The sequence below is a fragment of the Telmatherina bonti genome (genome assembly GCF_933228915.1).
Source record: "Telmatherina bonti genome assembly, chromosome: 15".
Taxonomy (NCBI): domain Eukaryota; kingdom Metazoa; phylum Chordata; class Actinopteri; order Atheriniformes; family Telmatherinidae; genus Telmatherina; species Telmatherina bonti.
The window spans coordinates 15707889-15733130 of NC_136613.1; the positions used below are offsets into that span (position 1 = coordinate 15707889).

A 25242-nucleotide genomic window follows, 5' to 3' on the forward strand; every position below is an offset into this window, starting at 1 on the left:
ATGAACTATTTTTATTTATTCTTGGTTATTTGCTCCTCACTGTTCGAAATGAGTCGTGCTGTTGGGGAATCATACAACCTTGATCAAACAATAATTTAGCCGAAAACTCATTAAGTATCTTTATATATGTTTATACATATTTATATATCTACTGAGTTAGATGACAGATGCCACTCACCACGAAATGACTATAATACTGAATATATATCTGTTGATAATATGGACAGAATATGTGCATGCGTATATATATATATATATATATATATATATATATATATATATATATATATATATATATATATATATATATATATATATATATATAATATATATATATATATATATATATATATATATATATATATATATATATATATATATATATATATATGTATATATATATATTTCAAACTTTCAAAGTATTACAAATTCAAACATCAAATAATGGTCTCTTTGTTGAGACTGTAGTCTTTTACAATCTCCCATGAAATCCTACGAGGGACGGGTCGATCGATAACAAACACGACCCACCTCAGCCAATTTCAGGGAACACCTGAGCTTTTCTTGAACCACTTTGACAGTGGATGAAACTGTAATAGAAAAAAACTTGACAGCAGTGTTACAACACAGGTTTTGTCTCAGGTCTTGAAATTATACCCTAACAGGCTGCTCTTTGATTATGGCAAGGCTCGCTGCATGAGGTATATGGCAATATGACTGAAGCAATTAACTCAGCTGATCTTTTCGGTACCACCTGCCACACAGGGGGCTCAATCACATTCTTTTTCAGAAGAAAACAAGGAACAATTTCCTTTCTACTAATTGTGTTGTTATGAGGTCCTGGTGCGTTTGTGTTCTCTTATTGTAAGTTCACAGCCTCGTCGCATCTCCAGTTGCTCCACATTGTGTGCTTATTGCCTTTATCAATCTACTGGAGCCCAGAACAAAGACCTCCGTGTTCAAACAGCAATTACTCCCTCATCTCCTGAGGCATCAGCGCAGGCCTAATTGGATTTAAATGAACCCCCAAATTTCCCTTTGTTACAGAAAATAATATGCAAGGGTTTTTAATTAAGATCCGATACAAGTCCACATGGAGGGGTGTATTTGCTTTCATGTCCTGCTCTTCAAATAGGGGCTCTGGCTTGCATAGTGGACAGTTTGGTGCAGACACTGGCTCAGCGGGAGGGTGCTTTTACTGGTTGTGTGTATTGAGTATGTGTTTGTGGTTGTGTGTAATGAGAAGGGCTATCAAGAGAGGTGGATAAGTTAATTAAAGGATCTCTAATGTGATTGATCAACTTCTAACAGAACAGTGGAGACAAGTTGTTCTGTGTCTGACAAAAACTTTGGACTGGTGGAAGGTAAAATCACATTTCATGGTATCTTAGAAGATACTTTGATACAAACTAAAGAGCTTTATTCGGACTCACAGATGCTGATTTTTACATTTTAAAACCATCAAGGTTTAAAGCACTAGCTTTTAATGTCCAAACCAGTGTAGTACAAATGAGCTACTTTCACTTCAAATCTAACTACTGTCTCTTTCTTTTGGCACTTGAAAAAGATGTGACAAACTTAAAATAAGGAAGATACACAATGGATGAATTTATTCATAAGTATCTAAGCGGAAGTTACAACGAGAAATTGTCACATTCACTAAATGCTATGAGACAAGTGTTACTGTTTCCTCGTTATCTCATTCAGAAAAGAAAATCTGGAATATCTGTTGGATTGTAAATTAAATGATTCTGTCCCACAATTCATTGCAATGACAACAGTCAAAGGGAATTTATTCTATGCAGTGATTTTAAATAAGACTCATTTGAATAGATATAAGTATAGCAGTGTAAGTTAGCAGCTATCAATAACAATATAGTTCACTTTAATGGCTTTTAATTTTGTTCTTATATTAACCACAAGACCTTTTATCTTTATTGTCATTTTCATTTTTCATTTAAAGGGAAATACTTATAGCTAGGGTAGGTAATCTTGCTCAGAGACATTTTTTATTTTGTTAGCTTCTTCACGGCTGAGAAAATGCAGGCTTGGTTTATTTGCCTCCTTCCGCTAAACAGCCGAGAAAGAGAAAATCGTTGGTGGAAAAAGCTGCGAAATAGAAAAGCAATCGGAGAGCACAAACCTCCGCCACGGCCTTTAGAATATTCCTGGATTTATACGGTGATCCGGATCACCACCAAAATTAAATCAGTTCTTCTTTTTCAAATGTTTAACTCCTGAAATTTTCAATAAAATCTGTCCAAAATTTTTTGAATTATCTTGAACACAAACTGATGAACGCCGATAAAAGCAGCTTTAAATAATCATTAATTTATTTAATTTTATTTTACAGTTCCACTATATTTATTGGCTCTATGTGAGGAACACCATCACATGACCTTTTTATGGCTGTTCAAGTTGTGATTTAGTTTTTTTGGTAACTTGGAGAAACAGTCTTACCCTTACACTACATAACAGTGACAGTGTTTAAAGCAAGGCTGCATGAAAGAAATCCCCCCAGAGTTTAATTCAGGTCGACTAAATTGCATGAATCCACCATTACCCCTCCATATGTTGGCTTGTTTTGTGGTAGACAAGAACACTTAAGTTATTTTATTTTATTTTATTATATTTTGAACACTTTTAGTTTTATTCATGTTTGCTATGAGAAGAAGAACAATGCAGACATAGAATGAAATACATTGATATTATGTCTGAAATTATATGCATCTGTGATAGAAATGTAAAACAACAGAAATTGAACCTTGCAAATGGATTGCAGCCATAGACTGTATATAAAAAGATGGACGGAGCCTCAGTGACATCACCCATAGGTTCCTGAATTGAAGTTCGGTGGGCGGTTCCTACCATCGCCATCTTGGCAGGGGCATGTGTCTTGTCTCGCCCGGAAAGTACAAAAATGGGCAAAGAGGTAGTGCTGAGAGGTGGGCTATTAGCATCATGGTAGATGACTGACATTGATATACCCGGATATAACAGAAGCCAACCAGCTGAAGGAGGTAAGCGGACTAAAGCTAAGTCACATTGTTAACCAGCTAAAAACCACGGTTGTTCTGTGTTCTTCTTACTTGAAGCGGGAGATCGGGTACCTGTCAATCAAAAAGGACACGCCCCTAAATATGCAAAATTTCAAGATTAAATTACTTTTAAATTGGAGAGTTAGAAAAAAATTCACTCCCTCACAGTTGTCATGACTGACCTATTATATCGAAAATGGATTTTTGGACCAGGCTGTAAACATGTTTATTTCTGCAGTGAAGTTGGCCTTTTTAACATGGGAGTCTGTGGGCATTCACTCTGTTTTGCAGCCAGCCCCTAGCGGATGAAGGGGGAACTACAGTTTTATGCACTTCCACATAGGCTTCATTTTTAACCGCTGGAGGTTGCCACTTGGTTGCCGCTTGGTTCCCGCTTGGTTGCAGCACAGGGCTGAATAATATCAGTTTTGCAAACCAGCACATTATACAAAAACATTTTATTTCACAGTCCCTTCTAGCATTAAAATGAGCCGTTTTGGTCATTTGCAGGGCCTTGGTCGAGTTATAGACAGATTTTACCATCTTAAATGAAAGTTTACATCAAATAATGATGATTCTGAACTTCATTTGTCATGGAAATAAATAGATACTCGAGTTAAGCAGGTTCTTTATTTACCTTAAAATCTGTCTTTCAATAGTTCATGACCCTCTGACCTTTTCTATGGTTCCCATAGGCCTATTATTCCTTCATCACTACATATCACCTCAAGACATTCTCGTATTAAAAATGTATGTTTCCTACAAACAAAAGGGCTCCTAAATGAAGCAATCCACTGAAAAAGTTTGACAACAGTGAATAATTTGAACAATTTCAAACTATTTTGGGCAACAAATTCAAGGCTTTATTTGATTAATCAGTCTTAGGCTAATTAGAAATCATTGTTTTGGTCCTAAACTGAAATTAGTAGCTGAAAACATGAGACTTTCACCCGAAATTAATGTTAAGCGGTGCATTTCATGGTGGCAACTGCAGCTTATTCTTTTGGAGTTATACCTAGAGAAAGTCACAGCCCCACCACCTTATGTACCTGAGGCATAATTTGAAGTTGTGACATGTGTTTAACAGATGCTGCAGCACAAAAGGAAGCCTTAACCTCTGGGATGGAGCAAAAAGAGCTGATTCTTAACAGGGCTGTCTGCTTCTACACTTGTGGTTTACAACAATAGTGACAATTTGCTACTTTAAAACTGATTAAAATAATATGAGTTTGATTAGACTTCAGCCAAGGAATGTTCTCTTTATGGATCATCACCATTGTCAGAGGGACTATGACTGATTGATTTATTGATCTGCTCCTTGTGTCGTCTTATGATATGCAGCTCTTACAGCAGTTAAAACAGGAAGTCAGTCTCAGTCATAAACCATTGAATTTTTCACTTCATTACTTTGTTGAGTCAGCTTTGGCCAATCATGATGAGAACAAACATGAGAATGTGAAATTTCTTTTGTGGCTATTACTGTGCAATCTTCACTTTCATAGCAGAATTAGGACTAGACTGTTGCTATGAAGCCACACTGAGTTCACACTATCCATCGCAGCAGAGAAACTAAAGGAGTGGATTAAATTCTCCTGTGCCTCAGTGAATGAGCAGAAGAAATAATAGTAGATTATTGAAGAACAGGGAAATCATCTTTTCATTTGCTGATAGCAAAACCTTCTCTCTCACTCTGTGACTCTGCACACAGTTTAGGTCATTTCCATTACCACAACTGAGACATTGGAAGGTAATGATAGCATACTGAATGGAATACATACTCACATTCCTCGTTTCTAAATGTATAATTCTCTCTTCTTTTTTTTTATCAAGAAAAAGGTGGAAAAGTTTAGTTAAGCATGGAAATATTTGCCAGGTGTCACATGGCAAGCAGCATCAAACTCATATTGTTTTTGCTACATGTTGGACTTTCTCCATTGTGTGTTCAATCAAATTCATATTCATAGTTCAAACCTGTGTTAACATGCAAACCCAATTACAATATGATCACAGTCTGTGAATGTGTTTCTTCAGAAGTGCAGTGTTTGCAGGGTAACTCTTAGAGTTTTAGGTTTGCATTGATGGAGCAGAAAAAGAGAGTGTGGACTTCCAGCTGAAACTGTGTATTGAAAGGCTGATCGAGTGAGAACGAGACTTTCTCATTCTCTCATTTCTCTCTCTTTTGATGTCTGAAGAATTCAGCTCTTATTCGGTAAGGTAAAGCCGAACAGTTCCATGTGGTTTGTGAGTGAATTAATCATGATGATTAATTGGCTTTCAAGTTAAATATCCAGTGAGCGATGTCAGGCTGCCAGACATCATGGTTAAATTGACAGGCCTTTAGGAAGAAGCAGATTGATTTACGCAGCAGCTAATGAATGCCCCTCCATCGAGGAGGGGAGGAAAGATAAACAAGTCTTTTCTTTTCCTTCCTCCCATCTGTTTAGTTCAAATACACTTTGGTCTCTGAGTTGAACTCTAACCTGGCTGCGAGTCTATCGATGAAGCATACTTGTATTGGTTTTGCCTCATCACAAGACAATGGGAGAAGGTGAAGAAAATGTATTCCTTTGTCAGTGGCAGTTGCATCACACCGGTAAAAATGACATTTTTGCTGTCAATACATGTTTCCAAATACATTTCCAATTTAACAGTGCAGCCCCAAAGCAGTTGTTCATTATAATCACATGGTGAATTAATGGTAGTAGCTCATCTCATACGCATTCACAGTTCTTCCTTCATTTGCCAGTTCATTCTCAGTCCACAATGCCAAGTACTGCAGTTTGTCAATTCATGGTGATTTTCTGATATATGAAAAAAGCGTGTTTGGCGCTAACAAATGTTCTGAAATCATTCCTCTTTTATTTATGACCAAATACTAAGGTTGTCATGCAGCCCATGTGGAAGCTGACCTCATTATTCATTCCCAATAAAAACAAAAACTGATGCAATAAATAATGCATAAACATGCGAATGAACATATATATCCGGTATTTAAATGTTTTTTTGTTTTTTTTTTAATGTTAGATGACGTAAAAATATGAGTATGAAAAGAACAAAGTATGTTTTAAATAACTGTGGTTAGATAAGAAGAAACGATGATTGTTTGGGGAGATTTTCTTTGACAAATTCTCATGTATTCAAACATACAATATATGAATTAATACAATTGATCTTAATTTTAAAATAACAATAAAAAAGAAAGCATGTTATTGGGTAGGACATTTTATTTTTCTGTACAAAATTGTAACAGTGAATTTCTAAATAAAAGAAAAAACACTTTGCAAGACTTTTTGTAAGCATTTGGAGTCTTGCTTTTAAAAACATTTATCTATCACAGCAAACTGACAAACCTTAAAACACACTGGTCTGTTTTCTGTTTTCATATAAATCACTCATTTTTACTGCAGTTCAATCATACATTTAAAAAAGGTCACTTCAAATATATATTTAGTAGTAATGGGAAATATCATTCAGAAAATGATCAAGTAACAAAAGAAATTCCGTATGATTTTTTTCAAAACAGTACTGAAAACACGGACAAAACAAACTTTTTAAATTTTCAGTTAAAATAGAAAAGAAATAAAAAAACAACAAATGAAAAAAATTATCTCTTATCATTAAAATAAACCTTTCCACCAAGAAAGGCAAGAAAAGATTTGGCAGAACTTTAATCATTTATTTTTTTGTCACTATTCAGGGTTGGGCAGCTGCCTAAGCAGGGAAGGCCGAACTTTCCTCTCCTACATTCTCCCAGTGGGAGTATAAAACCTCACCAGGGAGGCATCTAGGAGGCACCCTGCTTAGATGCCCAAGTCACCTCATCTGGCTTCCCTTGATGTGGAGGAGCAATGACTCCATGAGCCCCTCCTGGATGGGTGAGCGCCTCAGCCAGTCTCTGAGGTAAAGTCCAGCTACCCTGCAGAGGAATGCCTTCTCCAAGTCCACAAAGCAAACATAGACTGATTTGGTGAACTCCCATACTCCTCCAAGACCCTGAGGAGGATGTAGAACTGGTTTACTGTTCCACAAATGAGACAAAAACCCTGCTGCTAATAATAAACAAACAACAGTTCTAAAGAACTGTAATCAAGGTAACATGTTCAGTCAATCGTGATATTGAGGAAATGTCACCCAGCCCTAGGCTGATGAATGATATTACTATGGTTGAAGCACACCCACTGGTCCCCCTTCTTGAAGAGGAGGACCAGCACCCAAGTCTGCTAGTCCACAGGATTGTCCTCGATGTCCATGCAAGGAGTGTCAGCAAGACAGCTCCACAGCATCCATAGCCTTAAGGAATTCCAGGCGGATCTTATCCACCCCCAGAGTCTTGCCACTGAGAAGCTTATTAACCCCCTCATTGACCTCAGCCCCAGAGAAATGAGAGCCCAAACGGATGTCTCAGTACATCCCTCTGGGAGGAAATGGGACAAGTTGAAGGTGTTGTGTGGGAAAACTTTGTCATCCCAGCTTGTAATTTTGAACAATTACTTGCCACTAATATGTTGCTAAGTGTTGAAACCTTGTGGTTATTTCATATATTTCTGTGAGATCAAGTTGTTCAGAGAAGTGGGAAAAAACATGTTAAAGTTGAAATCCAATGAGCAAAAAGTTACAAATTCAATGAGAAGATGCAGAAATCCAGAAACACGTCATTGCAAACTGACCAATCACAATGGAGTACTTCCATTTAACCATGCTGTGTAGCACAGGTAAACCTTGGGTCTGAAAGAGGTGACCATCAAGCCTAAACGGACCTATGCAGAGCCTGTGGCGGTGATGCTGTAACCAACTTATTGTGCAAGTATCAGTTCAGCTTTAGGAGTGAGATTGTGTTGCACAGACATGTGAGAGACAGAGACAATCTTTCTGCAACCTGGCAGAGTGAAGAAACTGAGCTGCCCAATTTTCACCAAGTCAAGTCAGTTTCCACATCTGATGTTTTACCGCTTAAAGTTTAAACAAACTAAATGTGTGTTGAACAGAACATCTGGGTAGGGTTAGGGTTTAATGCTTCTATAAATCACATGCCAATAGTGACTCGCTTGCATGTGATTTGTTAGGTTAAATCTCCCCAGCTAGCTGAAAAAAAAAAAAAACAAACATAAACAAAACAAACAAAAAAGAATACACAAGGTTTTTGATCAAGTTGAAAATGAATGGATCCATCCTTTATTCCAGCTGGACCAGATGATAATTAAATGAAAAATACTGTATTTATCTCAGAGGGAAATTTCACAATGCTTGAAATATGTTTTTATTCTCTACAAAAATCATTGCACAATAAAAGGTGTTTCACAATAAAATGGCATTATCAGTATAAAATTAAAAGGTGTGTTATTAGGTTAGAGATGTGAAGCTTTACTTAAGTCGTCGAAAATTAAACAGAAAACTCAGTGAAACTGTTAGATCGGGGTGGGGTGTTTGTAATTATTGTAATAAATGTAATTGTCATTGCATATATTTTTAGATTATAAAACTGATTCTCATGATGTTTTGCATCTTCTCAGAAGGTCACCACAGATTTGCTTGGCTACTGAATGGAAACCCTGCGCAGCTGGATATTAATTTGAGCAGAAATATATTATCCACTGTCCAAATGTTCATTAATTTTCTGTTTGGTTGGTTTTTATTTTAGGATTGTTTATTCTGCAGCACAAAGTCATAATATCAGTTTTACATCTTTAAATTGCACTCAAAGGTCATGGCTGGTGAATAGCAGAAGCTGGAGCACTAGCTGTGTTTTGATGTTCAGTGCTACCTATTCCCTCTCTGTAGCCCCCCTTGAGCCCTTCTGATCTACGCAGCAGCTCATTAAAACACCCTCTCCACCTCCACATTTGCATCAGAGTCATGGTCAGACTGCTTTGTGTTATAAGGGTGGAAAACAATATCAATAACAACAACAAAAACAATAGTAGCCTTTGGTCCAGGGAGGAGAGGAGGAGAAAGGTCTTTGATAATGTACATCAAAGACAGGCGCTGAAGTGGGCTGTGTTTTTGTTGCATGCATGCCAAGGTCGTCTCTGATCCTGCTCGTGTGCTGAGAGCAACTGGGGGCCAGTTTGATGGCATAAGGTGAGCTGCTGGGTCTGCAGGACCTGAGCTCCAGAGTAGGAAGTCAAACATTATAACCAACAAAGCTCTCTCATAGGTTCATGTTGCATCCCTCATTTGACACTGATTTCCCCTGGCTGCTTGTGAGTACATGTGAGGGTTTAGTGTGTGTGTGTGTGTGTGTGTGTGTGTGTGTGTGTGTGTGTGTGTGTGCGCGCGCGCATGTGTGTGTGTGTGTGTGTGTGTGTGTGTATTTGAAAGTCTTGGCATCTAGATTTGTCTACAGTTAGTCTGGGTCTCCTACCACCAAAGAAGCTTTTTACTTGTGGGCTCAGTGCAGAGGAAAGAACTGCTTAAATCAGCTCTTACTATCTGTGTAAAAAAAAAAAACCTCATCAAGGATGTGAATGGACAGAAGCTCAGGATAAGTCATGGTCTAGATTGCCACTGAAGCTTGATTCATGACAGTTTAGGTACAGTACCAGACACCCAGAAGAAAATTAAGAGAAATGTGATTTGAGTTGAAACCTTTCATATTTCTAATTTCATCAGCGCCCAACCTTATTGAAGGTTGGTGCAGCATCACTTTGTGTTCATAACAAAAATCATAATGTGTTTGTAAACTCTTCCTGATAATAGGAGACATTAAACTGCCATTAAACTGTTGTACTTATCAATGCAATCATAATTAGTTAATTACAACATACACTTTAATACCTGCCATACCCCTAATCCTGAGCAACTAAAATGCCGAACCTTTCTTCTGCTTGTATCAGTCACTCGATATTTCACTACATGATCCATCCATATTTTCCGCCAAACCCACCTGAGGAATCATCTTAACTACAGAGAGCCTTTATAACCACATGGACCTTGGTGGGAGCTTCAGAGAGAGGTCTCTCCATTCATGAAAGGCACAGGGCCAGCCAGACTCCGCCAGGCCAGGCCTTCAGGGACAACGGCTGTTTGACTTGGCTCGCGAACGGGCCTGGGTACAGGGCTACAGTTGTCTGTAGCCACAAGCTGCAGAGCTGGAGGTATTTCCTGACTGAATTTCTCTGTCATACTGTTTGCAGTTTTATTCAGCAAGAAAACTTCAGAGACAGAACATGGATAAAAACTAGATGCATGTGTAAAAAAAAAACACAAAAACAACCACAAATTCAATTAACCTGCATTATCTTATTTCTATTCCCGCTCACTAGCCTTGCTAAAACCTAAAATGGAATCAGAAACCAAAACCCATATTTCCTTTAACCCTTTTTCACTTTTCTTTTCTCTCTCTTTTTTTTTTTTTTAAAGCAGTTTAAGTACCACATTTTTCATATAGGTCGTGACTTTATCTGAATGCTCTAAGCCCAGGAGTCTCATCTTTTCTCAATTTCCTCTGTTTTTCCTCTGTGATGGCCCAGATGTTGCTCTTCTCCCCATGTTTAGTTTAGCATAAACATTAATCATAGACTTCCATGCCATCATTCCAGAAACACCTCTCACCATTATGTTAATGCAAACAGACACTTAGAAAGAGGCTGATTTCAGCCTCTCTGAGCACCTGCAAACACCTGGGTACACACACAAAAACATGCTCGGAAATAGAGAAATAAGTGATGTCTTAGTGCCACTTCCCTGCTGTATTCTCGCTGTGCTTCCTCGTCTCTTTGGCCTCACTCAAATTATCCGATGGGACTAATGAATATAATTTTCGCACATTAACTACCCCTCATTCATGCATAATGAGCAAACCCACAACAGCGTTTAACCAGCACGTCTGTCCATTGGGTGTCATCGTTTAAGCCTCAGCAGGGGTTTGTGCCTGACACTTGTTCCGGTGCGGTAAACACGACTTCTTGTCTTTGCTTTCTTGCTTACCTCTGCTAGGAATGATCCCAACACATCATTAGAGAAATGTCCCAGCAAACTTTCCACCCATTATGATTCAAATTTAAGCACGGTTGAAAACATCACATAACAGCGCATTAAGTCACACAGCCAAAGCTAAAAAGACTTCTTTAAACTACAGTCTGGATCGCCATGTTTGTCTCGTGTTTTTCAGTCTCTTTGAATGAGGAGTTTAAAGATGAGTGTACTTTGATCATTTCCCCTTCCATATCCTCCACTTTTTATTCTCTCTGCACCCTACCCCGCCGCACTTTGTCTTTCCCAGTCTTTCTCTGTTTCCGAGGCTGCTTCTGCTTCTGATTTAAACACACAGCAGGGGTTTGTGGGTAGGGACTCATGCTGTGAAGGATCTCTCTGGCTCGGGCAGAGCTGAAGGTCAAACACACTCATGATCAGAACCACAGGATGACACTGAAGAGGTGGAATATAAAGAGTGCTCAGATGAACTTGGGTTCTGTTCTCTCAGTAATGTTTTCAGTGTCGACAGACAGTTCATTAAATAAATACCACGTTGAATGGCTCACAGCAGAGAAAGGCAACAATTTACCCATTTTTATAGCTTTTGCATTATAGCGACACTCACAGACATACCCAATGAATCAGTGAAATGAGATTTAAAGTGTATTATATTCCCTGATAACAGAACAAATTCCATGGATACAAAGGTTTTTCTATAGTCTCCTCAGAAAATATCAATAAACGTGATAATTATGCTGATAAAAGTGGCAACCCTGTCATCCTTGAAAAAATGTGTTTTTGCGTTGTCTGCCTTGTTGTTGCTTCTCTCTCATTTTAATTAGAGGGACCCTTGACTGATAAAGCAAACCAAACAAAAACAAGAGGCAAGAATGAGAGAAAATCATCTGTTTCTTCCAATGGAAAACTCCTGGAACCCAGATGAAGGCTTTTCCTTTTCTCTTTTGCAATTTTTTGTTGGAAGCATTAACATATTTCAAAAGTCTACCAAAGAAAATAGCCCGGGGATAGAAATGGTCGATCTGCATATTGAAGACTCAACAGAGGGCGAGAGGAGGGAAACAGAAAGACACGGAGAGAGTCCCTGTAAATGATTTAAGGTTGATCTTAGAGAAACAATAATGTCAATTAGCTGACGGTGTCATGCTCATTATGCTGGATTAATTGCAGCATTTGCTGCAACTAAAACAGATTATATTCTTAGTTGTCAAGCAGCTCCGTGGAGGGGGAACAGCGAGAAAAAATGTGCATCATAAGAAGGCCTCTTCACCCAGCTTCCTTCATGAATAACAAATAGAGGACCCAGTACTGTGACCAGGCAGCGCAACACATGAAAAACATTACTGCCTTCCCTGACTCGTCTGGTTTTCCCCACATTATGATGGTAGGCTTCAAACATGCGAAACACTGCAGTTCTTTAGTTCAGCTTCTCTCGATGTTTTGCTGCTTTACTAAACACAAGCAGTTACTGTAACTGGCTTTAAAAGCTAGCTTATTGATAGAGTTATAAATCAAATGTAGGAAAGTAGTTTCCATAATTTAAGAGTTATTGTTGCAAAATTTAATTTTAAAAAACCTACATGAACTTTCTTTCTAGAATCATCTATTAATTAATTTAGTTAATATGATTCTGATTATGCCATGATCAATATTATATTATATTATATTATATTATATTATATTATATTATATATATTGTTCTCCAATTTTACATTAAAAAATCTCATCTGTAATGCCGTCTGCCAAAAAGCAAACCCATTTTCTTCAACTATAAATCTCTCTTTGACAGATGATTTACATTTGTTGAACTGTTTTGCACCAAACTGTAAATACAAATCCTTTTATACGTTCCTTGTACCACATACTTACTTTATGTAGAGAACAGTAGAAGTCTGAACTGTTTCCTCAACTTAAACCAAATCAACACACAATTATCTACATCTAATTATTTAGATAAATATCACAGCCTTCTGCAGATAGATAAAATGACTTTGGGTCAATTTTTGGAGCCTTATAGGTAATAATGAAAGAGGAAAAAGTGGTGGAAAAGAGAGAAAGATGGGTAAGACAAGGAGACAAGAGCCAGATGGGATCCTTTTACATGTTGTTTGGTATGAAGCATATATGTTCTACTGTAAACCTTAACTGAGTTCATTGTGTACATGTGTCTTTGGAGCTCAGGCAGATTTTACAGAACTGTTTTACGTTTATCAGTATGTAGAACAGTTTTGTAGTTTTTGTGTGTATGTGTATGCTTTTGTGGTATGCCTGAATGCAATGGCTTCCTTTTCAGCAGAACAGGATGGTTAGGAGGGGAAAGTTTGGGTTTAAAATGAAGGTTGGAAGTTTGGGAGTTGAGTGTGCAGTTACAGATTTATGTGCAGAGGTTAAGGCATAACAGAAATTAGATAGAAATTAGATGGTGGACCATTGCAAGTTACAGTTTGACTGGCCTGGTTCATAACAGCTTCATAAACATCTGACTTGGATCATTGTGAGGACGCTTTCTTATTGACTGTTTTACATGTAAAAACATTTCACGTTATCAGAGAAAACAGTAAAGGCTTTTACCATATTTTTAGACACCATTGTTCTCATAAAGGGAATCTTTAAAAAAAAACAAACCTGTTTACAATTTGAAAATTGAGGCTAAAGACATAAGTTCCACCATGATGACTCCTGGTCAAATTATAGTGTGTCCTTCAATGCCATGCATGAGTTTAAAGCAGCTCATAGACAGTTAAATAGACTGTCTTAAATTATTTAATTAACATTTATTATAATATCTGCATCCTGAGACTTCATCTTGACACTAATTCATCTAAGTATCTTCCCATTTCTTCTCTGCCCTCTATACAACTTATGGAGGGATGTTACCAAACGTTAACAGCTGACTTAAGAAATGCTAAACATGTAAGTTTTACAACTCCATTAGCAAGATGTGAGAGATCTGCTTACAAATTATTGTGGATGTTTCTCTATCTGCATATAAATGACTCAGACTAAAGTCTATTTGAAACATGATTACTAACCATAATGACGGCAAAAGGGATGTAAATGCTGAGTTAATGGTCTCATTTGGGGAAGGGGGGTTTGAGTCTATTTATCTTTTACCTTTTGGGTAAGATCCAAGATAAATCCGCTGAAAAAACATAAATTAGAAGTTGACTGGGCCGCACCTGGCCGTCTCCTCAACACACAGAACTGCGTGTGTCTCGGTCAATGCCTTTCACTCTCTGAAGGGCCGTAAAAAGTAAAGCAAAGCCGTAGAAAATTCCCCACGACACGTTTATTTAATGGTCCATCCATAAACTGACTGAGCGTGGAAACGTCTCAGTAGTTTGTGTTTGTAAGGATGGAAAAATCAAACTGCTGGAAGTTTCTTGTTTGTGGCTCTCTGTTGCGAGTGTTACACCACCGTGGCCTCCCAGTTTCCTTGTGAAAAGGGGAACCAATTAAGATGCAAGAGGCGTTCAAACCCCCCCCCCCCCGTGTACCCCAAACCGAGCTGAGATAGCTTTTATTCATCTTCTCTGACTTTCTGTCCATAAATAGCATAGAAACACCAATCAACCAAATTTGCGCCCTTGCAAAGTTGGTTAGACATGTGCATTACCAATAATAATAATAATAATAATAATAATAATAATAATAATAATAATAATAATAATAATGTGTTGGATGGAGAGGTTTTATTGTTATTTTGTGCCCTTGTTTTAGTTTCTTGATTTTATTTTACAGCAAATTGTTGCTTTTTTTTTCCACCCTCAGCGAACTATGCGCCAACTGTGAAACGCACTAACTCCTCTCCGTGTGTGCATCCAATCAGCAGGGGCTCAGCAGAGCCTTTCTCTTGTAATTGGACGGAGATGGGAGAGGAAAACGCAGCCTTGGCACGACGTAAACTCGAGCTCGTCTCCTTTTGCGCTGTAGAAGACGCGCAGGGTCGAGCAGCTGTAGGCGACGGAACAAGTGAGTGCACCGCAGACTTTTCATTTTGTGTCATTTAATTTCCTTGAAGACGCTGATATCGGAGAAGAAAGTAGCAGTATTAGTTACCTGACAAACAGCTTGTCAGTTTTAACACGGATTAAAGGAGGTGCTGTTTTCTTTTCTCCTCCATCTCCTAAGTGGATTACGCACGGAGCTGCCGGGACAGAAAAAAAGTTCTGAAACTATCATTTTGTAGCGTTGGAATGCGCAAAGAAGGGTTCCTTACTTCACAGGTTGTAACAAGATACTCTTAATCTGCAATTATTCTACGCCTCTATGGGAGAAATTTGGCACTTTTTTAACTGTTTAAAATTGAGAGAACCCTGAAATTGGCTTAATCTTTTAATGGATTAGGACAAAGCTGGGATTCAGTTAAACACACAGAGAGACTCTTCTCAAAATATATGCTTTGGGGGATGGCAGCAGCCACCTCAAGCCCATACCTTGCCAGCAGCAGGATTTTATCCAGCCCGGTCGTTCATTCTGATCGGAGAGGTGGTGGCATGCAGCCGGGCAGCACCGCCGTTACCACGGTGTCTGGTGGATACAGAGGGGACACTTCGGTTAAGATGGTGCAGAGTGACTTCATGCATGGAGCCATGGTTGCAAGCAACGGGGGACACATGCTAAGCCATGCCCACCAGTGGGTGACATCGTTGCCTCACGCTGCAGCAGCCGCGGCTGCTGCTGCTGCTGCTGCTGCAGCAGAGGCCGTCTCTCCGTGGCCCCCAAGTTCCCACCCGCAGGAGGTGAAGAGAAACAGCGGCAGGGATGACCTTCACTCGGGCTCAACTCTACACCACAGGTCTCCACATCTGGGACCCCATCAAACGCACCCAGGAAGTTGGGGAGGCACCTCTTCGGCGCACATCAGCATCACTGAGGGACAGCAGCAACAACAGCAGCAGCAGTCACTCATATATTCCCACACCGGAGGATTTACAGTCAACGGCATGCTGAGCTCACACACAGGGCAAAGCCTCATGCACTCCGGGCTGGTGCGCGGGGAGTCCCCTGAGCTGGATCACGGCAGTCACCATCATCATCACCACCACCATAATCACCAGACGCACCACCACCAGCATCACGGGGTGGGCCACGAGTCGCATTCAGACGAGGATACCCCGACATCTGATGACTTGGAGCATTTCGCCAAACAGTTCAAACAGCGTCGCATCAAGCTCGGCTTCACCCAGGCAGACGTGGGCTTGGCTTTAGGCACCCTGTACGGCAACGTGTTCTCACAGACCACCATCTGCAGGTTCGAAGCTCTCCAGCTAAGCTTTAAGAACATGTGCAAGCTGAAACCTCTGCTCAACAAATGGCTAGAAGAGGCCGATTCCACCACCGGGAGTCCGACCAGCATCGATAAGATCGCGACCCAGGGCAGGAAGAGGAAAAAGCGCACATCCATAGAGGTGAGCGTAAAAGGCGCCTTGGAGAGTCACTTCCTCAAGTGTCCCAAACCCTCCGCACAGGAGATCAACTCTCTGGCTGATACTTTGCAGCTGGAAAAGGAGGTAGTGAGGGTCTGGTTCTGCAATCGCAGGCAGAAAGAGAAGCGCATGACACCGCCTGGACTGCCGCGCACCCCCGAGGACGCATATTCACAGGTTGGCAGTATGGGACCTGACACACCGTCTCCCTCCATAGAGTGCAAGAGGATGTACAGCGACACGTGAAAAAACTGCTCGGGAAATATGAACAGTATAAAGGTGTTTTTATTCTCTTTCCTTTCAAAAGAGAAATCCAGATTATCTGGATGTTTCTCTTCTTTTCAAAACTACCATTCATTCCTAATATGTTGTTTCGTGTGTGTTCATATAAGAAGTGGATAAATGTCTACCTTTATGCATCTCTGGGCATTAATCAGCACTTTGACGGCTTCTTAAACACAAAATCGATTTAAAGTCAACTTCAGTCTGCACAAAAAATAACGTATTTTGAAGAAACTGCGTGTTTACCAGGAGATGAAAAAACTTTGGAGACAAGTTAAGCATTTTTCAGATGTCAAAGATTCTAGTTGTTCAAACACAACAAGTTTTTTTCTTTATCTCTGTACTGTAGAAATAACAGTCCCCTTGTAATGCTGCAGAATTTACCACCCCTCATGTTAGACTGGGCTGTGAAGCTGCAATGGAAGACAATGAATCCGTGGCTTTATTCAACATTAAGGCTTTTTCTTTTTAACAAGCAGCAATATTTTATATTCCTTCAGATCTGTTTCTCATGCTTTGTGTTGTGTGGCAGTGGGCTGTGACTCAGTTAATGGTCAGCACGTGATTTACAAATATTACTTTCCTGTACTTTCTTTTTTTTTTAAAAAAAAAAAAAAAAAAAGAAAAGAAAAAAAAGCAAAAAGCAAACATTCCCCAAAGTTGGTGTACAAGTCTGCTGTGTATTCTTATGTGTGGATTTGGACTATTTATTTTTTCCACTGTGTTTATTTTCTTGAAGACTAATTATTTAATAAATTTGACATAAAAAAAATGTGTTATTAGGTTATAATTTTGTTCTACACACATGCATAAACATAAGTGCACACACTCAAAGTTTAATCTTCAAAACTATCATTTCATTTCACACTTTCTTCTGTAAAATATCAAACTTTTTTGTTTGCTTTAATGTATTTTATACAACAAAACAAAGTTCTATTTATTAAAAGCATAAAATGGAGTGTCTTTGAGAATCAGAGACAACTTTGTGCTGGTCCAGAGGACATGTCTTTTCAAACTGTTCAGGGTTTTCTTGTTTAAAACACCCTCATATCAAGTTGGTTAACCAGTACAGAACAACGATACGACTGGTTTTGTCACCATTTTTCTTGTACATTAGCAGTGCACTGATAATAATCACAAAATGCACCTTAAATCAACTTGATTATGACAATAATTCTCATTAAATATAATTAATAATATTCTGTCGGTATCTGTCTTTTCTCCTAAATCTTCCCTGAACCCATCAGGAGGAGCTGAACTTGTCATACAAGGCTGTTCCTGGGTTTTATGTACACATATATGTGTAATAAACTGCATGTCAGTCCAGTGACTGTGGCAGGGCGATGGATTGCAGCTCTGTGGAATGCAGCCAGCGGAGGTCGGCTATCCCAGATGGCAGTTCACCTCAGCAGTGGTTGCCAAGGTGACAGAGCGATGGAGTGACATGAGGCAGCAGCGAATCTTTTGCCATAGATGGTGGGTTTGGCAGATAGGCAACGAGAAGCTCAGGACGAAGCTCTAAAAGATAAAAACCATTCTGTTCTTATTGTCTTTGCCTTTGCTGCAAACAAGCACGAGGCACAACAATATGCATGTGGTCAGCAGCGTGCACACATGAGCTGATGTTAGAAATCTTATGTCACACAGTTATTCAAGCTGAAATGGAAAGTCTTGGAAAAAGCCACAGAGACGATACAGTGATGAAATTGTGAGGGAGGTCAAAGGTTTGCTGCTACAGTAAGTAAGTAAGTAAGGCTAGAATGAAAAAAAAAAAACAGAAGTTGATATGTTAAATTTATTAATTCAGAATTGACAATGTTGACTTCTTGTGTTATGGAATGCAAAATAAACACACAGCACATACAAAATGTCACGTAACTCACTGCCACCAGTAAAACACACATGCAGGCAGTGAGAAGTGTGAGGTGTGTGTGCTTGTGCATTTGCTTTTGCTGAGTAGTGAAGACAAGACAAAAGTCAAGACAAAAAAATTCAGCAGTATAGCACTTTATGAAACACGTTACATAAAACTCAACAACAATGCTAAAAACAACATTTAGTAAATACAACAAAATGAAAAAGAACATTTTCCTCTAAACTACGTCATTTTTAATCTTTTGTTTCCTTTCTTTAAAATAAAAAAACAGCTGCCTGTTTGGCTTTTAGCTTCTGTTTAATGTGTGTTTATTGTTTCAAATTTATATTTTCTAAAACGTTGCAATGTTTTTGGATTTCCTGTTGGATTATATTGGATGTTGTGTTTTTTATGTTTCATATTTTCCATTTCACTGCAGTGATTTCTGAAATGTTTCTCTCAAGCATCTTTATGTTCTGCAGGGCCGTGTTTTCTGTTGTTTTGTTGTGTTTTGTGACATAATTTCATGTATTATTTTTTCAACCATGGAGCTTTTTTTTTTTTTTTTTTTTTTAAAGAATTTTGTTTGGCTACCAAACTTTGTTAAAGTCGCAATTGGTGTTTTATCTTTTCAGTACAATTTAAACTGTGGTACGTCTGTTGTGTTTTACTTTCTTTTCTTGAAAGTCTCTTTTATTAAAAATAAATCTGAGTGAATTAAAAACTACATTCCTGTGTTCTAAGTTGACATTTTGTAACTTCTGATTAATTATTTCTCATGAAGTTGTGCAAACCAGTTAAAGATTAGGCTAAATTCTCTTAGCTGCCACTGTACAATCACAACAACCAATCATCATCATCTCTGGCAGACTCTCGACATGATGTATTCCCATCAAGCAACAAGATGAAAATGGAGGTGCAATATAAGCTATCAGGATTGCTCTGTTATCCCCTCAAAGCTTAGTGATGTAAAGATGGGAGATAAGGTTGGAATTGAGGGATAAAATGACATTTAAAGGGTTTTGTTGTCATGCGGTGCTCACTGTCTACACTGCATATCAATGGTGGGATCTGGAGAAACGTGTGAATGATGTTACGGAGGGCCCCAACTCCTCCATCAACAGAAATGCCTCAGCTCAAATAAAAGTACAACTTTCATGTCAGGGAATGAGGTGGGCTTGCACAGTTTTGTTCATTTTGAATTTACCATCATTCATCATTAGATTATTGTTTCCTGCATCTCTGAGCTAAGGGATGATTACAGTTTCACACTGAGGATGTTATTACCTCCTTCCAGTTGCAACTACTAATATAATTGCTCATAATTGCTCTTAAAGCCTTGTTCAGAGGTACTTTACATAAAGCAATTACTACACAATTAATCCCTCCCTTAATGCTTGTTGTTTGTGTTTCACAGTATGGGCACAGCCACACACACAACACAAACACACACACACACACACCTGCCTGCGTCCATCCAACTAATGATTTAACAACAAGCAAAGTTCTAATCTACAACTGTTTCATTGAAGTTTGCACGTTATCATTCCCCAGTGCTTGGTGTTAATTATTTTCACAAAGCAGAGACTGGTTAACCACTCCATCTAACACTGATTAACACATGGCTTCTTCAGTGTGATCAGAAACTCAGAAGGTAAGATACTCCTACCTGGGTTCAGAAGTAGTGAGGTGGAAGACTAAGGCCCTAAAATGAGCATGTTAAATGTTGTGTTTGCTTATAAGTGCGTTAAAATAACTTAAACTAAATGTTACACAACTGATTAAATACAACTCAATTGCTATCATGTCTTGTGTGGATTCTCTCTTCCACTCTGAATATTTTCATTTATAGGGCAACATTTTTACTTTGCTCAGGTTTGTTTCTCTTTGTGATTGATGGAGTAGCTTCCAAAGTCTCTCAATCAGGAGGAAATTAAAGCAAACATCTGTGGAATAACGGACAGGGAAATGAATTCTCTTCCCGGTAAGCTTGTTGTGTGGCTGCCACTGAACGTGACAAGCATGCATGTGCCAGACCGCTGGAGTGGAACTCGTTTGATGGGCATGTTCAGTACATGGGCACGATGCCAATTTAGACAAGCGTGCCCATGAAAAGAGTATCAGCCAGCATGTTAAGAGTGTGAATGTAGTTTTGTGTGTATGAACATACCAGATGTGCTGTGTTAGACAAAAATTTGTACATCTGAATTAGTTATCTTTCTAAACGTGTTTCCCATCTGTCAGCATTTAATCAATTATGCTTCAAATATTTCCATAGAAAGTCGAAGAAACTGCCTATATGGAAATTAAGAAGGTATGTTTTTATTTATCGGTTTGTCAAAATCACTCAAAGACTATAAATCTGAATGTATGTAAACTTATTTATAAATAACCATAGTCGTAATAAATGCTTTATCAAAAGCCACTTGGAGGACAATGCTGCCATCTTCTGGACAAAAATGATACTGCCGTTTTTTTAAACAAAAAAGGAAAAAGTAAAGAATAAAGAAAAATAAAAGCTAAAAATTCATTTGAAAAGTAAATGAAATAATTGAACAATGTATGAAATAATAACCATAATAACAGATAGAAATATATATATCGAATATATATCGAATTTGACGAGAGAATGTTCAGCATAAGCTTTTATTAATATTATTTACATTTATTTAGATATCATTCCATTTTTCTATCCGTTATTATTTTTTATTATTTCATACATTATTCAATTATTTCATTTATTTTTCAAATGAATTGTTAGCTTTTATTTTTCTTTTTTCTTTACTTTTTTCTTTTTTGTTTAAAAGAAAAAATATATATATATACATATATACATACATATATATATATATATATATATATATATATATATATATATATATATATATATATATATATATATATATATATATATATATATATATATATCATGGCACATTATGCATGTATAATTAATTTTATTCAAGAATAAAGATCTATTTTCGATGCAAGATGAATATTATAAAACAAAGAATTAACATTAAAAGGATGCCTTTTTGTTGTTTCTCTAACTGCTCCTTTAAATCAGAGACCACCTGCTCCTCTGGCGTCAGCATCACCCACAGGCGGCACGATGGCGATCGTTACGGCAGAGAAATGTTCAGAGCGAGAGATTTTAGGAAGACCTCAGCATGCGTTGGAACAAAGACACAGTCACGGATCTGACGAGAGACTTTCATGAAACCTGGAATCAGGTGTATCAGTCGAGGTACGTCTGATTGTGTTGTGTTATTTAGTTAACCGTGTATTGGATTATTGTGTAAGTCGATGCTGAGAGAGGAGACGAGCATTTTGTCTGTTGCGACTCCTTAGTTGAGATGCAGGAGAACGACTCGGATGCAGAAAGCAGCCTCCACAAATCCGCACAGGGACACAGATGTTGGTGTGCAAATGGGAAAATGCACTGTGGTGGAACTTTGTGATAAAGACACAAAGTCTTCATCACGAAGACAAAGGGAAGCAATGAATTACCTGGGTTTTTTTTTTGTTTGTTTTTTTTTATTTTTAAAAAAAAGATCTTGCTGCGACAGTTCTACAATGATCCAAAGATCAACACGAAAACAAGGAAATTCGGAAGTATAAATCGATCTTTTCTCATCATAACAATGAATTATTGGTTTTTACAGTTTCTATGGCAAGCCACTTTGTTACCACATCTTGCTGACCACACCTGGAAATTGCGACCTGAAACAACATCTGAAAACATCTGGTTGCCACACGTGCGAGTCTTGTATTTTTAGAGGGAGTGTAATCATGAACAGCAGCTGCCACCAGAAAAATCTTGTGATAATACGAATGTTTCGTACCGTGGAATCAGGGTACGGGCTGCTTGTTGCCATGGAACCGGTGACCTTGTTGCCATAGCAACAGCCAGCATCACTATGCAGTGGCTTAAAAGGGGTCTTGTGCTAGAATGTGTCTATAGTCACTAAAAGATTAAGGTTCATTTATCTGTTTTTGTGTTTTTGTGAGGAGGCATTGTTAGAAATAACTTGATTTGACTGATTTGGATATCTCTTAGCTCAGGACAAAGCAGAATGACTGAGACTGTAAAACTCTTTCATCAAATGAGATTAAAAGTTTGCAAAAGCAGAATTTCATCGAGCTGCTTCATATTTATATTTGTGTTGACTTTATTGACAAATAGAGATCTGAGACATTTTTTGATTGTATTTGAAGAACCTACAACCATGACAGGTTAATATTCTGTTTGTAAATAAAACACAGAGCATCAAACACACACACACACACACACACACACACACACACACACACACACACACACACACATATATATATATATATATATATATATATATATATATATATATATATATATATATATATATATATATATATATACACACACACTGTGACTAAAGTAATAATAAAAAGACATTTTATGAAAATCATTACATTATTTTCTAATTCTGGTTCAATAGAAATATTTTTTAAAAAACAAACAAATAAGATTATTTCTTAAATATTACATCACTCATAAACTAATGTTTTGTTGAACAACCCTTTAATGTTTCCGCTACAGTCAGGTGTTTTCTGTTCTTCTCAGTCAGACTTCTGCGCCTGTTGACAGGTATTTTGTCCCACTGTTCAACAGAAAAGTGCGCAATTTGTTTGTTTGTTTTTTCTCTTTCTTCAACTCAATTAAATAAAAGAACAGTGTCTTATATTATTAAATTATGTTTTTGCAAATTTTTAGTTTTTGTTCCTTTTTCAAGGCTCCAGTTATTTGAGTGATTGTTGTAAATTCAGCCTTTTCTTTAATGAAAGAGTATGAATACATATGAGCACAACTGTATCTATCTATCTATCTATCTATCTATCTATCTATCTATCTATCTATCTATATATATATATATATATATATATATATATATATATATATATATATATATATATATATATATATATATATATGTGTGTGTGTGTGTGTGTGTGTGTGTGTGTGTGTGTGTGTGTGTGTGTATTCCTGTTCTGTTGTTAAACACCACAGCTTGGCTGTTAATCATCAACTTTCCTGAGCCAAGTGAGCAACACAGATCTCTGTTCTCTGAGGTGGTGTTTTGTCCCGTGGTTTATACAACTCCTACAGCAGCGTGTGAATGTTATATCTCCTCCCACTTTTTATTTGTGCCATTATTAATGACTAATCTATTAAACAGTACCAGCATCTGGCCACCTGATGACATATCAGTTACCTCCTGGAAGCCTAACACAATGCATTGCTGTTTTTTTGGAGACAATATTCTGATCATTTTTATCACACCCATTAAAGTTTTGATCATTCACCTTATCATGCATGAAGTCATGTTTTGACAGTTAGATTATATGTTTGTCCTTCACTTCAACAAAATACCTGATCTGGGTTTTATGTGTTTCTCTCTCAGGTCGCCATGAATCACCAGCTGCTGGAAAGCATCTAGATGTGTTCACCACAGTAGTCAAATATGTTCACCTTCTTCTGGGCTGATATATTCTAATAAAAGCTGCCATGGCTTTTTGTAATGAAAGCCTGCTGGAGGAGTGTGACTTCTCAGAACCAGATGTAGAGGAAGCAGCAGAAAGCCTCCCATCAGAAGCAGCCACTCCTCTCATATCAGTCACTCTGCGCGTGACCCTGGCAGCCATAATGATCTTCATGATTACTATCGGTTTCCTTGGCAATGCAATCGTATGTCTGATTGTTTACCAGAAACCTGCCATGCGCTCTGCTATCAATCTCCTCCTTGCAACGCTGGCCTTTTCTGACATCATGCTCTCCCTGCTCTGCATGCCCTTCACTGCCGTCACTGTGGCCACAGCTGACTGGAGCTTTGGGAGCGGATTCTGCCGAGCCTCCATCATGCTCTACTGGCTCTTTGTCCTGGAGGGTGTGTCCATCCTGCTGATAATCAGTGTGGACCGTTTTCTAATCATTGTTCAACGTCAGGATAAGCTGACCCCCCACAGAGCTAAACTGTTGATAGCAGGTTCGTGGGTGTTGAGCCTGTGTGTCTCCCTGCCGTCTGTAGTTGGATGGAGGACAGGTGCAGCAGGCATTGGTGGCACCTGGGCGCCTCAGTGTGTGCTGGGTTACAGCGAGTCCCTGGCAGACCGTGCATACACAGTGCTCTTGGCTGTAGCAGTATTCTTTGTACCATTTGCTGTCATGCTGTACTCTTACATGTGTATCCTAAACACGGTGCGCCGCAACACCCTGCGCATCCACAATCACACCAGTGAGCATTCCTGCCTGCCAGCCCTCAACCAAGTCAGCAAAATGAGACTTACTGGTCTGCAGCGGCCACCTCAGATCAAGGTGGACATGAGCTTCAAAACCCGAGCCTTCACTACTATACTAATTCTCTTTGTTGGCTTCTCGGTGTGCTGGTTGCCTCACACAGTGGTCAGCCTGCTGGCTGTCTTCAGCCGCGAGTTCTACTACAGCTCCGTCTTCTACCCAATAAGCATTGGAGCGCTGTGGCTGAGCTACCTGAAGACAGTCTTCAACCCTGTCATCTACTGTTGGAGGATCCGAAAGTTCAGGGAGGCCTGTCAGGAGTTTATTCCTAAAAGCTGCAGACTGTGTCCTCGAGTGCCAGGCAGGAGTCACAGAAGAGTGAGACCCAGCAACATTTATGTGTGCAGCGAGACCCAATCCGCTGTATGA

The 25242-nt window shown here is 38.5% G+C and overlaps 2 protein-coding genes across 2 annotated transcripts; both read left to right on the plus strand.

Moving 5' to 3' along the window:
• Nucleotides 1-15367: 15367 nt before the first annotated feature.
• pou3f3a (POU class 3 homeobox 3a) lies at nt 15368-16645 on the plus strand (the record flags this gene model as incomplete). Its single annotated transcript, XM_079253735.1, has 1 exon — nt 15368-16645. One exon carries the CDS (start codon nt 15368-15370, stop codon nt 16643-16645), a length of 1278 nt encoding a protein of 425 aa, XP_079109861.1.
• Nucleotides 16646-24084: 7439 nt separating this feature from the next.
• Nucleotides 24085-25242, plus strand: gpr45 (G protein-coupled receptor 45; the record flags this gene model as incomplete). The annotated part of the gene is made up of 1 exon (XM_079254840.1): nt 24085-25242. The coding sequence occupies one exon, from the start codon at nt 24085-24087 to the stop codon at nt 25240-25242; it is 1158 nt and encodes a 385-aa protein (XP_079110966.1).